We start from the raw sequence: 14,450 nt of genomic DNA on the forward strand, positions 1-14,450 counted from the left end.
CTATCCTTAGTACGAGTGAAAAGTACAGTTTTCGACAGAACTACTTTACCATTAAATGGAACACCCTAAAACTGACTTGCAAACAGTAACATCACAACAAATACTCCTTGAGTGTCACACCAAGCCAGAAATTCAAATGCCTCCAAAGTCTACTATACTTCATGTAATCAAGAATAGGCAGTAGGGGGTTTCCCTGGTGGCGCAGTGGTTGAGAACTTGCCTGCCAATGCAGGGGACATGGGTTTGAGCCCTGGTCTGGGAAGATCCCACATGCTGCGGAGCAACTAGGCCCGTGAGCCACAACTACTGAGCCTGCACGTCTGGAGCTTGTGCTCCGCAACAAGAGAGGCCGCAACAGTGAGAGGCCCACACACCACAATGAAGAGTGGCCCCTGCTTGCCACAACTAGAGAAAGTCCTCGCACAGAAACAAAGACCCAACACAGCCAAAATAAATAAATAAATAAATAGCGTTCCCTTAAAAAAAAAAAAAAAAAGAATAGGCAGTAGGGACTTCCCTGGTGGCGCAGTGGTTAAGAATCCACCTGCCAATGCAGGGGACACGAGTTCGATCCCTGGTCCAGGAAGATCCCACATGTCACGGAGCAACTAAGCCTGTGCACCACAACTACTGAGCCTGCGCTCTAGAGCCTGTGAGCCACAACTACTGAAGCCCATGCGCCTAGAGCCCGTGCTCCGCAACAAGAGAAGCCACCACAATGAGAAGCCAGCTCACTGCAATGAAGACTAGCCCCCGCTCGCCGCAACTAGAGAAAGCCCGCGCCCAGCAACGAAGACCCAATGCAGCCAAAAATAAATTAATTAAAAACAAAATAAAATGGGAAAAAATCTTTAAAAAAAAAAATAGTCAGTAAATGGGGGTCGGGGGGAGGAATTGAGTGAAGGTGGTCAAAAGGTACAAACCTCCAGTTATAAGGTAAATAAGTACTGGGGATGTAATGTGCAACATGATGACTATAGTTAATACTGCTCTATGGGGTATTTGAATGTTGCTAAGGGAGTAGATCCTAAATGTTCTCCTCATAAGAAAAAAAATTGTAACTATATGAGGTGATAAGTGTTAACTAAACTTATTGTGGTAATCATTTCACAATATATGAATGTCAAGTCATTGTGCTGTACACCTTAAATTTATAGTGTTGTATATCAATTACATCTCAATAAAACTGAAAGAAAAAAAGAATAAGCAGTAAATCTACTCAGATCTTTTTTTTTTTAATTTGCTTCATCTTTAGTGAATTTTTAACTAGGTTAATAGAAAACTATTAATTTAAAATATTTAAGATAAATCCAAATAGAAAAACTCAATTAGACAGTACTTGTGGTTATAGTAATACACTGCAAACATCATATTATATAGTATCCTACCTAACCTACCATTATAAAAAACAACCTATGCCATACAAACGAAAACGTACAGCACCTAAAGCCAGTACCTGGATTGTTATTCTCCATTTTCATCTTAATGTGAAAGGCATTCATGATGCCTACCCTTAATAGCTCCTCCAATCTCCAGTTCCAGTGTTAAATCTCCTTCCTCCTGGAGCAGGTACCTAGTTGTCCTAATAATCTTTAGATCCATAAGTCTAACATAGTGACTGGCACAGAAAAAGCAATAAATTAATTAACTTATGTATTCCCTGGCACTCAAATAAGGAAAGAGCCCAATCCCAGCCCTTGAGAGAAGAGTCAGCCATATTTGGTGGAAAGTCAGCCATGCAAACAAATAATTACAATATAAGACATTTGTTTTAATGGTGTATGTAGCAAATGTAATGGGGCATGAACAAAATGTAATGGGATATTATAGGCACAGGACATGCTAACCCTCTCTAGAAAAATGAGCAAAGGTGCTACGGAAGAGACTGCTCCAATAAATGTTAGTTAAATCAATAAATCTTGAAGAACAGCATTATTTAAATTAAAACCTTAAAACACTTTTATTAGAAAGACTAAAACTCTATAGCACAAATGGTAACATAGGCATTTCAGTAAAGAGGGCAGGTAAAGATACCAACCACATGTCAACAAGCCTTCAAAACTGTCCTCATTTTTCTTAATTTTTAGACAATAAAACAATCACATTTAAATAGAAGTTCCTTTGAGGCTTCCTGTTTTATAAATAAAAGTATTCATGCAGAAGTGGGATAAAAAAATCTAGACAATGAAGATAAAGATGTAATTTAACAATAAATGGGGTGGAAAATCTAGTGGATGATAGAATCCAGATTATCAAAGGAAGGCAAAGGCAATGATGACTGACTAGAACTAGTATGAAGATGATTCTTGATAATACTGCATTAGCCTTAGTTGAATCTGGGCAGTAGACTAAAATCAACTCACATCTTATCTCAGCATTAGGAGAAAAATTGTTTCTGTAGTAAAATTCCAGAAAACTAGTAGTATTCTATCAACTAAATTTTCCACTGAATTATGAATGCACACTGTGTGGTATTTTCTGCTTCAAATGTATGATTTATGAAGAGTCTGGATTTAGAAATGCAACTTAATGTAAATACATTAAGTTGTACACCAACTCTTGGTGCCACATTATCAGAAAAATACAGCTTAGTTATATTCAAGGTCAAACTTTTAGTTGGAAATAGGTGCCTAAACTAAGGGGGAAAAAACGTCTAATGTCTGTGTTAAGCATTCTTTTATTCAGGTAAACAAATAACTAAAACTCTCTATGTCTAAAAACACCACAATATTCTCCAGAGTATTGTCTCAGTTTCTGTCTTCTAAAATACATTTGAGACCATGTGACTTAAAAAGCTACAGTTAAGGGCTTCCCTGGTGGCGCAGTGGTTGAGAATCTGCCTGCCAATGCAGGGGACACGGGTTCGAGCCCTGGTCTGGGAAGATCCCACATGCCGCAGAGTGACTAGGCCCGAGAGCCACAATTGCTGAGCCCGCGCGTCTGGAGCCTGTGATCCGCAACAAGAGAGGCCGCGATAGTGAGAGGTCCGCGCACCGCGATGAAGAGTGGCCCCCGCTCGCCACAACTAGAGAAAGCCCTCGCACAGAAACGAAGACCCAACACAGCCATAAATAAATAAATAAAAATTAAAAAAATTAAAAAATTTTAAAAAGCTACAGTTAAAAATATAGGAAATGGGGCTTCCCTGGTGGCGCAGTGGTTGAGAGTCTGCCTGCCAATGCAGGGGACACGGGTTCGAGCCCTGGTCTGGGAAGATCCCACACGCCGCGGAGCGGCTGGGCCCGTGAGCCACAACTACTGAGCCTGCGCGTCTGGAGCCTGTGCTCCGCAACAAAAGAGGCCGCGATAGTGAGAGGCCCGCGCATCGCGATGAAGAGTGGCCCCCACTCGCCGCAACTGGAGAAAGCCCTCACACAGAAACGAAGACCCAACACAGCCAAAAATAAAAAATAATAAATAAATAATAAATAAAAAATTTAAAAAAAAAATAGGAAATGACCTAAATGTCTCCCTGTCAGGGACCAATTAAATGTATTCTTGTACATTATACAGCAGTAAGACAGAATGAGGAAGGAAGCTCTCTATTTACTGATGTGAAAAGATATATCCAAGATGAGTTAAGTGAAAAAAAATCAAGATGCAGAATAGTACATACAGTATGTTACATTTTGGGATAAAATGGGGAAAATAAGACTGTACATCTTTATTTGCTTATATATGCATAAAGAAACTCTAGAAGGATATAGAATAAACTAATACCAGAAGTTATTTGGAAAGGACTGGACAGATAAGAATCAAGGGTGGGAGAGAGAGTTTTCACTATAAACTATATATATTTTAAAATATTTGAACCATGTTAATGTATTTATATTTTCAAATATTTAATTAAAAACAATTTGGAAAAATAAGCTATAATTATAACAATTATGATTTAATTCTAAGTTAAGTAGTAATAATTTTCTTACTATCTTTTCTTCCATTCTAATCTTATCAATTATTCAAAGATTCTAGTTCTCAGGAAACAAATTAATTACCTATCATATATAAGCTAAAATATAATTATGCTTAAAGGAAGAATTCATTCTTTCCTTCTCCTTCTCCAGTATCTTCATCTAAATTCACAGTTAAGGATAGCAAGGCTCATCTGGCTTGTGAAACAAATACATCTCCCATGACTTCTGAGTAGATACTATCACAAGCATAAAAATTAATATATATTTTCCACTTAAAATGTCTGAATAACCACAATGTCCACTGAGTCTATTGACAGGAATTACAATTTTACAAATGTTACAGCATTACAATTCCCAGGTGCATGTGTTGTTTTCAAAATAACAACAAAAAATTGTAAACATTTTTCTGATTTAAAAAACGAATTTAATGAGGCCTCACTGTCTCAAGGAAAAGTACACCTATGGTCCCTTCACAGTTGCTGGCCCGTCTCTCACCACGGATCCTATGGCTCCTACCACAGAGGATGTTGGAAGTTGCCTCAGACACAGTCCCTTCCAGGGCTTTCCAATAGGGTACACAGATGCCTAAGTTTTCCTCCTCTACCTGCGAAACCCTTTAAAAGTTTAGTTTAAATGAGTCTGATACTTTCTCGCATTTCTGTCAGAATCTTTTCTTCTATTTTTATAAAACCCAACTTTTTAACAATTAATTACGTGCCTATAGAGCTACCTGCCCCTACTAGAATGTGTGATCATTAGAAATACTTCCTATTCATATTTATATCCTTGTGGATAATCCTTATTTCTTATTAATAATAGTAATAGTACTAACAAGAACAAGAAAAACAAAAACCAGGTACTGCACCAGGCACGGTGATACATGCATTACCTCATTTAATCCTCAGGATAGCTCTGAAGCCCTTGTACAGAAAAGGAAACTGAAGCTCAGAGAGGATAAGTAATTTGCCCAAGTTACATATACTTATTTATTACATACAGAAAAGAGCAGAATGAACCTTCGAACCCAGGCAGTGTCTCTGCCTCCAAATCATGCACTCTTAACCACTTTGCTTAGAATTTAGGAAGTGATTAATATTATCATTATTACTGCAATGAACTGAAAGTCTGTGTCCCCCCCAAAAGTCATATGTTGAAAGCCTAATCCCCAGTGGGATGGTATTAGGAGGTGGGACCTTGGGAAGTAGTTAGGTCATGAGGGTAGAGCCCTCATGAATGGGATTATGCCCTTATAAGAGGTACCCCAGAGAGTTTTTCTGCCCTCTTTCCACTATGTGAGGAAACAGCGAGAAGTAAGCAGTCTACAGCCCTGAAGAGAGCCCTCACCAGAACTTGACCATGCTGGCACCTGATCAGCCTGCAGAGCTGTGAGAAACAAATTTCTGTTGTTTACAACCCACCCAGTCTATGGTACTTTGTTATAATAGCCCAAATTAACTAAAACAATAACCCTTTTCTAAAAAATAGAATTGTACAAAGAGTTTTCAAACTATAGAAGCCATTAGAAGTGGGAGCAAAAAAGCTTTGTCTTCACCATGAAAACTCTCTTCTACATAATCTGTAACCTTTTATCTGTCCTTCAATGGCTAATTAGCTCATCCTCTAGGTCGCTTGAGGATATCTTCCTCTCACTGTCCCAATTCCAGTACTTTACCCCTTGCTTTCACCGAGAAGATCAAGCATACTAGGTGCTGTTGTCCTGATTCCTCCTCCTCACCTGACACCCACCCTGGGCCTAATAACTCTCCCTCTTGTGGTCTGAGAAACAGACGTGGGAATCCTTTGGATCTTAGGGGATTTAGTCTTAATTTATTCATTAAAATAAATATTTACAAAAAGCACTTGTAAGTGTCAGGCACTGGGACCTGCCCTCTGTGAGTTTACAGGAGAGTAATGAAGACAAAGAGGCCTCCTCAATCTTTCCTGTTCCTTTCTTTCATTATTGTTGGTAATTTTGATATTAGTAACAATGATAAGCAATCCATATGCTTGTAGATTTGGACACACAAATAAACAAAAAGGCAAAAATATTAGAATCGTTCACAATTCTATCAGAGATGCCTGTTGTGGAAGTTCTTCTGAAGTAGTAGTACATTTCCTTCTACTCTTTAAATAAGCTCAAGTTTACATGAAATTTTTAAAATATCTTCTTCAGGTGATACTTACAAAACATTCTTTTCCAGCACTGTAATGAGAGACAGGCTTCCTCAGGATGGAAGCTAGATTTGTCTGCTAAACAGGTGATTTAGGGTCCCCACTAAATACGTACTTCTGGGAAGGTGCTTTGAGGCTCTTATTCTATATTCCCAGCCCCTGACATTTGGTCAGAGCTCCATCAATGCTCACAAAATGAAAGAATTTATGGATGAATCAGTGATGTAGATTACTGAAATCTAACAAATCTTGACATGGTTATTAGGTCATAAATCAGGCACTGTTTGTGCTTAAACTGTCATGGTATAGAAAGAATTCAAGGAAAAAATTAATTCCTAAAAAGGGAAAGCTATTTTATTCTTACTAGATGGGGGAGGGGGTCTCTACAAAAATAAAACAATAAAAACTACTGTCTCATTTCATTCCATGTAATATCATGGTCACACTCTTCATACAATTAAAAAACACAATTCTCTAATTCTAAAGTAGCGAGCTGTCTAGCAAAGTGGCCATAGCTCAAGTCTCACAAGCAGTTATACCTGAATGGAAGATAGGGGGGATTTGAGCCAGGTAGGAGTGCTCTGTAGGCTTCTTCTGGTGTCTTCTTTAAATAGATTACCTAAGACAAATAAATAGCAACATTTAGAACACCACCAAAGAATGACACAAAACTAACTTAATTACTCACCAAATTTGCATTTCCCTTCTTCCACTTTGAAAGTGACAACTGTCATGGTGATAATGTTGATCTTTAGACAGCAAGCAAGCTGCCAACATTTCCTTTTCAGCTTGAAGCGGAACAACAGCCTTTGGCTTAAGGATGAGTAAGAGCTTAAAGACACAGGGCAAATCCATAAAGGGGCCATCCAGGGCTGTTTACAAGGCACACTGAACAGATACAATGGCAAGGTTTTCCCTTTTGGGAGCAGAATAATTGTACCTCCGTTATTGAACTGTGTGTTCACCAAAGACCAATACAGACTTCCCTGTCCTTTGTAGAAGATCTGCTGTGAGGTAATTTAGTTCCTGGTGAATTCTGAAAGACATCTCAGGGCACAATACCCTTGGGAGATCTACAGCGTTCTCTGTCTGCTCTGAGGAAAGCGCATGTTGCTCTCTAAACAATGAATAAAATCACAATGAAATGGGGGGAAGTGCATGCAGGTAAGAGCGCTGGGAAACATATTGGCTCGGCTCTTGGTGTCGAGGATACTTAAACCCCTCCAGTCCAGCATGATAAACTAATCTTAAATAAAGAAACAAACAAAAAAGAGCTCTTAAAACTAGTAAACAACTTCCATTTAATCAACTTATTGACTATATACTAGGTGCTAGGCATTGTGTCAGGTACTGGCACCTCTCTTAAAAGAATTTACATTTGTGGGGCAAAACAAAATAATTAACAAAAATAAATACGGTCTGAGATAAGCGCTGAAAAGGAAATAAGCAGAGTATTGGAAAGACAGTAGACTTACTTAATACCTTGACGTGGTCAGGGAGGGGTCTCTTGGAGATATTCAGGAGGAGAGCCATGGGAACAGCTAAGGGAAAGGAGGAACAGCAAGGGCCAGGGTCCTTGAGGGGGAAAGAGCTTGGTGAGCTGGACAGAGGAGATGAGTGCGGCTAGAGCAGGCGGGGAAGGGAAAGCCAGGTAGTGTTCAGATTGTGAAGAGCACTGCAAACCACGAGGAGAGGTTGGTTTTATTCTAAGAGCAAGTTAATATTTTAATTCTCAGACAGGAGCACTGATCATTTTCCTCTATAGTCTGAATCAACTTTCATCCCTAAAATCCTCTCTACCTAGAATGAATGACATTATTTCCTTAATATGTTCCAACATCAAAACCCTATGCATTAGTACATATAGTAATATTACATATAATTTTATATATTTATATAAATAAATACATACAATAATATATATGTATATATACATACATGCATATATATATTTATAAGCTTGTAAAGACAAGAGAGAAATAATTTTTGAAATGGTTGACTAGGCACTGTAGACTAAAATGGTTTTCCATAAACATCAGTCATTCCTATGGATATACAGATATCAAAAAACAAAAAACAAAAAACAACCCTATGCATTTCAATAAGAATGACAGAGTCCCAGTTCTTAAAAAGTAGGGTTTTCTTCTCTACTTACAAAGTTTCTTTGAGCTTTACGCTGTTCCACTAGCAATATATTACATGTACTTAATTATTAATAATTTCAGGACTAGAAAACACTTCAATTCTCTAAAGAAAGAAAGCTAAAATAAATACATAAAAAGATAATTCTAACTTTATTAAGAAAGCTCCATATTCTTGTGACAAGTAAACAAGAAGGTCTGATAAAGCACACACCAAACAAAGCAAATTGAATATGAAACAAAAACAGCACAGAAAATGAAACCACAGTAAAAGAATGATCGAGACATGAGACACAGATTCCACCAACGGAGAACCACACCTCAAGCTGCAGCTCAAATAATTACAAAAATTCACTTAAACCAACCCTAGCTTTAAAGACCATTTTCAGTAACCAATATTAAAACAGGACTTTGTTGTTCCCTAACGAGTAGGTTATATAATATACTCAACAGAGTTGGTTATGATGCAGTGATTTTTCAAACCTAAAGATGCAGCAGTATTTGCAAGCTGACTACGCCTGCTAAAAGGGAAAGCTGCTTGTAGAAAGCTCCTGTGTTTGGATTAGATAATTAAAGCTTACACAACCACCTTGGAAAAGCAAAAATACATTTCCCGCTTCAGGAGAATTACATTAATTCTCTTTAATTCTAAGGCAATCATTCTACAGGAGGGACACAACAGCCCACATGAAAGATCTCTTTAGACTGGATACCCCACTGAGTTTTGCTACTCATCTTACCTGCATGACTTAGCACACATGACCCATGTTCTCACACTGTAAGATGAGAGTCTTTGTTTTTATTTTTATCCCAATGCTAAATTATTAATAAGTGCAAAGTGAAACCCAACTGAGGCCATCTAAATTCCAGGAAGATTCCAGGGGCAGGTAAATACAATGCCCTTTAACAACCTGATGATAGGTACATGGGGGGGTGGTGAAATGTTCTAATAAAGGAGTGTATTACTGAATGCATGCACATTGGGGTCATTAAAATACCAAATTCCATTTCTCCAGGAGAAAAAATGTCATGGATTCTTATGCCAGGTCTTCTTAGATATGTTTCCTATTAAAAAGAGACAGAGAGACAGACTAGGCCTGATCAGAGGTTGGAAATAAAACAACATTAAGCCTCTGCTGTTGAGGAACCTAAAGCTCAGAAAGGTAAGGAACTTCCCAAACTCGCATTGCTGCTCTGTGATGCAGTTAGAATCCAAACACAGATCTGACACCAAAGCCCACAGTAATTCCATACATCATATCTGCTTAAAAATATAGATGCAGGCAATGGAAGCAGAATCTGGAACAACAACAACAACAAAAAGATTCTTACTCTTCCAATTTCTAAATGCCATTACACTTGACTTTTAAAATTAGGTGACTTCAGGGCATCCCTGGTGGCGCAGTGGTTAAGAATCCACCTGCCAATGCACGGGACACAGGTTCGATCCCTGGTCTGGGAAGATCCCACATGCCACGGAGCAACTAAGCCCATGTGCCACAACTACTGAGCCTGTGCTCTAGAGCCACAACTACTGAGCCGCGTGCCACAACTACCAAAGCCCACGCACCTAGAGCCCATGGTCCGCAACAAAAGAAGCCACCGCAATGAGCAACGAAGAGTAGCCCCCGCTCGCCACAACTAGAGAAAGCCCATGCTCAGCAATAAAGACCAACACAGCCAAAAATTTTTTAAAAATAAATTTATAAAAAAAAAATAGGTGACTTCAGGGGAATTCCCTGGCAGTCCATGGGTTCCCTGTGACCCGTGTTCAATCCCTGGTCGGGGAACTAAGATCCCACAAACCACATGGCACGGTCAAAAATATAAATAAATAAAATAAAATTAGGTGACTTCAAACTGTTAACAGTAGTTGTGCCTAAGGAATAGGGCTGAGGGAAGATTAGTGGAAGAAGAAAGAACTTCTACTTTATATTTTCTACTATCTCCACATTTCTTGTATTTTGTAGTAAGGTGTATTAATTTGTTTTTAAATGTGGAGTAACTAAATCAGTTATGAAATGTTAAATGTGTACTATTTCTAAAAATAAAATCTATATTTAACTATTACTCAAAGATTTGTTCCCAGATATTCCAATATTTCTAAAAATACTTTCTGGATAAAAGTAACTTCAAAGCCTCTTCTAAATATCCTGATTTTCCTTTTCTGCTTCTCAGGGAAAAAATAATATGCTGTCTACTCTTCTCACTAAATATTAGCATATATGAACCCAAACCAGAAGAATCTTCCCCAACTTTTGATTGATACAATTTAACAAAAGCCCTTTGCATAGTGCTTGGTTTGCCATGCCAATTTATCCTTGAAATTAGTGAGTATATGTATGACTTTTATAAAATTGCCCTACTCTTTGCCAGGAAGTCCTATAAACCTTCTCAATAGAACAGCATTTGACATATATGTTCTTACTTTTAACTAAGTAAGAGTCAACCAATTAAAGTGACTATGAGGTTTTTATTTAACAATTAATTAAAATTACAGTACTACAACCTAGTATAACATATTATTTACAAATAAGCCAATGTTTCCCAAACTTCAATTAACCATGCATCAACTTTCTCAACTTCTGCCACCACACGTAACACCATGTATTACCATTTCTCTTTAAAGAGACATACCCTTTTAACTTAAATCAATGTATTCTAAAGTGGTTTATATCATTGCTATAAATGGAAAACCAGTATCACTTGCCACAGAGTCTACACATAAATGAATTTTAAAATACATAACTCTTAAAACTGTAAAATGTTTGTGAAGATTAATTGCACATACAAGTGTGGGTTCATTTCTGGGCTCTCTATTCTATTCTGTTGATCTATGTGTCTGTTTTTGTACCAGTACCATACTGCTTTGATGACTGTAGCTTTGTAGTACAGTTTGAAATCAGGGAGCATGATACCTCTAGCTCTTCTTTCTCAAGATTGTTTTGGTTATTCGAAGTCTTTGTGTTTCCATACACAGTTAAGCATTATTTGTTCTAGTTCTGTGAAAAATGCCATTGGGCAATTAATCTACAACAAAGGAGGTAAGAATATACAATGTGGGAAAGACAGCCTCTTCAATAAATGGTGTTGGAAAAACTGGACAGCTACATGCATAAGAATCAAACTGGACTACTCTCTCACACTATGCACAAAAATAAATTCAAAATGGATTAAAGACTTAAATATAAGACTGAAACCATAAAACTTCTGGAAGAAAACATAGGCAGTACTCTCTTTGACAACAGTCTCAATAATATTTTTCTGGATATGTCTCTTCAGGCAAGGGAAACAAAAGCAAAAATAAAGGGGACTATATCAAACTAAGAAGCTTTGCACAGTGAAGGAAACTATCAGAAAAACAAAAAGAACACCTACTGGGGCTTCCCTGGTGGCGCAGTGGTTGAGAATCTGCCTGCCAGTGCAGGGGACACGGGTTCGAGCCCTGGTCTGGGAAGATCCCACATGCCATGGAGTAACTAGACCCTTGAGCCACAATTACTGAGCCTGCGCGTCTGGAGCCTGTGCTCCGCAACAAGAGAGGCCACGATAGTGAGAGGCCCGCGCACCGCGATGAAGAGTGGCCCCTGCTTGCCGCAACTAGAGAAAGCCCTCGCACAGAAACGAAGACCCAGCACAGCCATAAATAAAATAAATAAAAATAAATAAATATTTAAAAAAAAAAAAGAACACCTACTGAATGGGAGAAGATATTTGTAAATGATATATCTGATGAGGGGTTAATATCCAAAATATACAAAGAACTCATACAACTCAACATCAAAAAAATAAACAACCCAATTAAAACACGGCAGAAGATCTGAATAGACTCTTTTCCAAAGAAGACATACAGATGACCAACAGCCACATGAAAAGATGCCCAACATCACTAACCAACAGGGAAATGCAAATCAAAACCCCAATGAGATATCACCTCACACCTGTCAGAATGGCTATTATCAAAAAAGACAACAAACAGCAAATGAAGAAAACAAAACCCTTCTGCACTGCACTGGGAATGTAAATTGGTACAGCTGCTATGGAAAACAGTAGGGAGATTCCTCAAAAAGTTAAAAATAAAACTCCCATAGGATCCAGAAATTCCACCCCTGGGTATTTATTCAAAGAAAACAAAAACACTAATTTGAAAAGATATATGCCCCCCTTTATTTGTTGCAGCATTATTTACAAAAATAGCCAAGGTATGCAAGCAACCCAAGTGCCCATCAATAGGTGAATAGGTAAAGAAGATGTTATACACAATGGAATATTACTCAGCCATAAAAAAGAATGAAATCTTGCCATTTGCAACAACATGGATGGACCTAGAGAGTATTATGCTAAGTGAAATAGACAGAGAAAGACAAATACTGTATGATTTTACTTATATGTGAAATCTAAAAAACAAAACAAATGAACAAACATAAAACGGAGTGGTTGCCAGAGGTGAGGGAGTTGAGGGGAGGAAAGAAATAGGTAAGGGAGATGAAGAGGTACAAACTTCCAGATGCAAAATAAATAAGTCATGGGTATGAAATGCACCATGTGGGGAATATAGTCAATAACTATACAGTATCTTTGAATGGTGACATATCACAACTAGACTATTACCATGTTGATAATTTTGAAATGTACAGAAATACCAAATCACTATGTTGTGTAACAGGAACTAACGTAGTATTGTAGGTATTATACCTCAAAAACAAACAGATAGGGCTTCCCTGGTGGCGCAGTGGTTGAGAGTCTGCCTGCTGATGCAGGGGACACGGGTTCGAGCCCTGGTCTGGGAAGATCCCACATGCTGCGGAGCAACTAGGCCCGTGAGCCACAACTACTGAGCCTGCGCATCTGGAGCCTGTGCTCCGCAAAAAGAAAGGCCGCAACAGTGAGAGGCCCGCGCACCGCGATGAAGAGTGGCCCCCACTCGCCGCAACTGGAGAAAGCCCTCGCACAGAAACGAAGACCCAACACAGCCAAAAATAAATAAATAAATAAATTTATATTTTAAAAAAAAACAGATAAACTCATAGAAAGAGAGATCAGATTTGTGGTTACCAGACGTAGGGGCTTACAGGAGGGGGAATTGGATGAAGGTGGTCAAAAGGTACAAACTTCCAGTTATAAGATAAATAAGTACTAGGGATGTAATGCACAACATGATAAATATAATTAGCACTGTTGTATGTTATATATGAAAGTTGTTAAGAGTGTAAATCCTATGAATTCTCATCATAAAAAAATTCTGTTTCTTTAATTTTGTATCTATATGAGATGATGGATGTTCACTAAACCTATAGTGATAATATTTCATGATGTATGTAACTCAAATCATTATGTTACACACCTTAAACTTATACAATGCTGTAGGTCAATTGTTAAACTTATACAATGCTGTATGTCAACTGTATCTCAATAAAAGTGGAAGAAAAAAGTAAAATAAAATAAAATAAAATAAAATGTTTGTGCACACCACACATTGAGAAACAATGTAACAAATATAAAGTTTGGACCAATTTTACAGAACAGCAGACCAACCTGGTAAATTAAAATCCTCTTAGAATTAATCTGCAAATACTTCTAAATCATCTCTTTAAACTAAATCCTATGGTCATTAAATCCTTAAAGCCTGTCAAAAAATAATATATGTGTATTTCAGAAGCAGTTTGAAATTTACAACTATATTTCTCTACTTAGATAATTTAATCTGTCTGATACACAAGGGATGATTCTTTAAACAACACATGGTTTAATATAGAAGTCTAAACCAGACTCTGAGTCATGAATTTGCTAATGGTCTTTCCCTGGGGACATTTGCCTCAGATCTTACTATGTTTTTAGCTTTGTTTTTAGGTGTTATTATTTCCCACAAAAAGCCTGATGGCAAAGCCAACACACACCCATAATATATTTAAAAATGAAGCCTGAGCCCCTATGTCAATTATATTTATATTTTGTGATCTGGAAAGTAAAAATACTCTTGAAGATTCTATTTGGCCATCTGAGAGAGTATTCTTCAATTTTGGCTTTTGATTTCCTGTTATTTACTATTTTACTTGTTTATGAAAGAGGTAACAAATGCTGAGAACAGCCTTTCCCATCAGGTACTGCCACAGGAACACTGACATGATAGCTATGAAATCAGCATTACCAACCACTTCTGAGTCAACTAAATTTCTTCAAAATAGAAGTTTCCAGAAAACAGATGTTATAACTTGAAAATAGT

General features: G+C 37.7%; 1 protein-coding gene across 8 annotated transcripts in view; it reads right to left on the reverse strand.

Moving 5' to 3' along the window:
* Window positions 1-14,450, reverse strand: part of CDC14A (cell division cycle 14A) — a 171,241-nt gene that overhangs the window by 104,256 nt on the left and 52,535 nt on the right. For 6 of the 8 annotated variants that reach the window (XM_082452072.1, XM_082452073.1, XM_082452070.1 and 3 more), the window contains one exon: window positions 6,626-6,705. The exons of the other annotated variants lie outside the window; for them this stretch is intronic. In XM_082452072.1, the coding sequence (XP_082308198.1) occupies window positions 6,626-6,705 (80 nt within the window). The remainder of the gene's footprint in view (window positions 1-6,625; window positions 6,706-14,450) is intronic. 8 annotated transcript variants of the gene reach the window in all.

The sequence above is a fragment of the Balaenoptera physalus genome (genome assembly GCF_965194825.1).
Source record: "Balaenoptera physalus genome assembly, chromosome: 1".
NCBI lineage: Eukaryota > Metazoa > Chordata > Mammalia > Artiodactyla > Balaenopteridae > Balaenoptera > Balaenoptera physalus.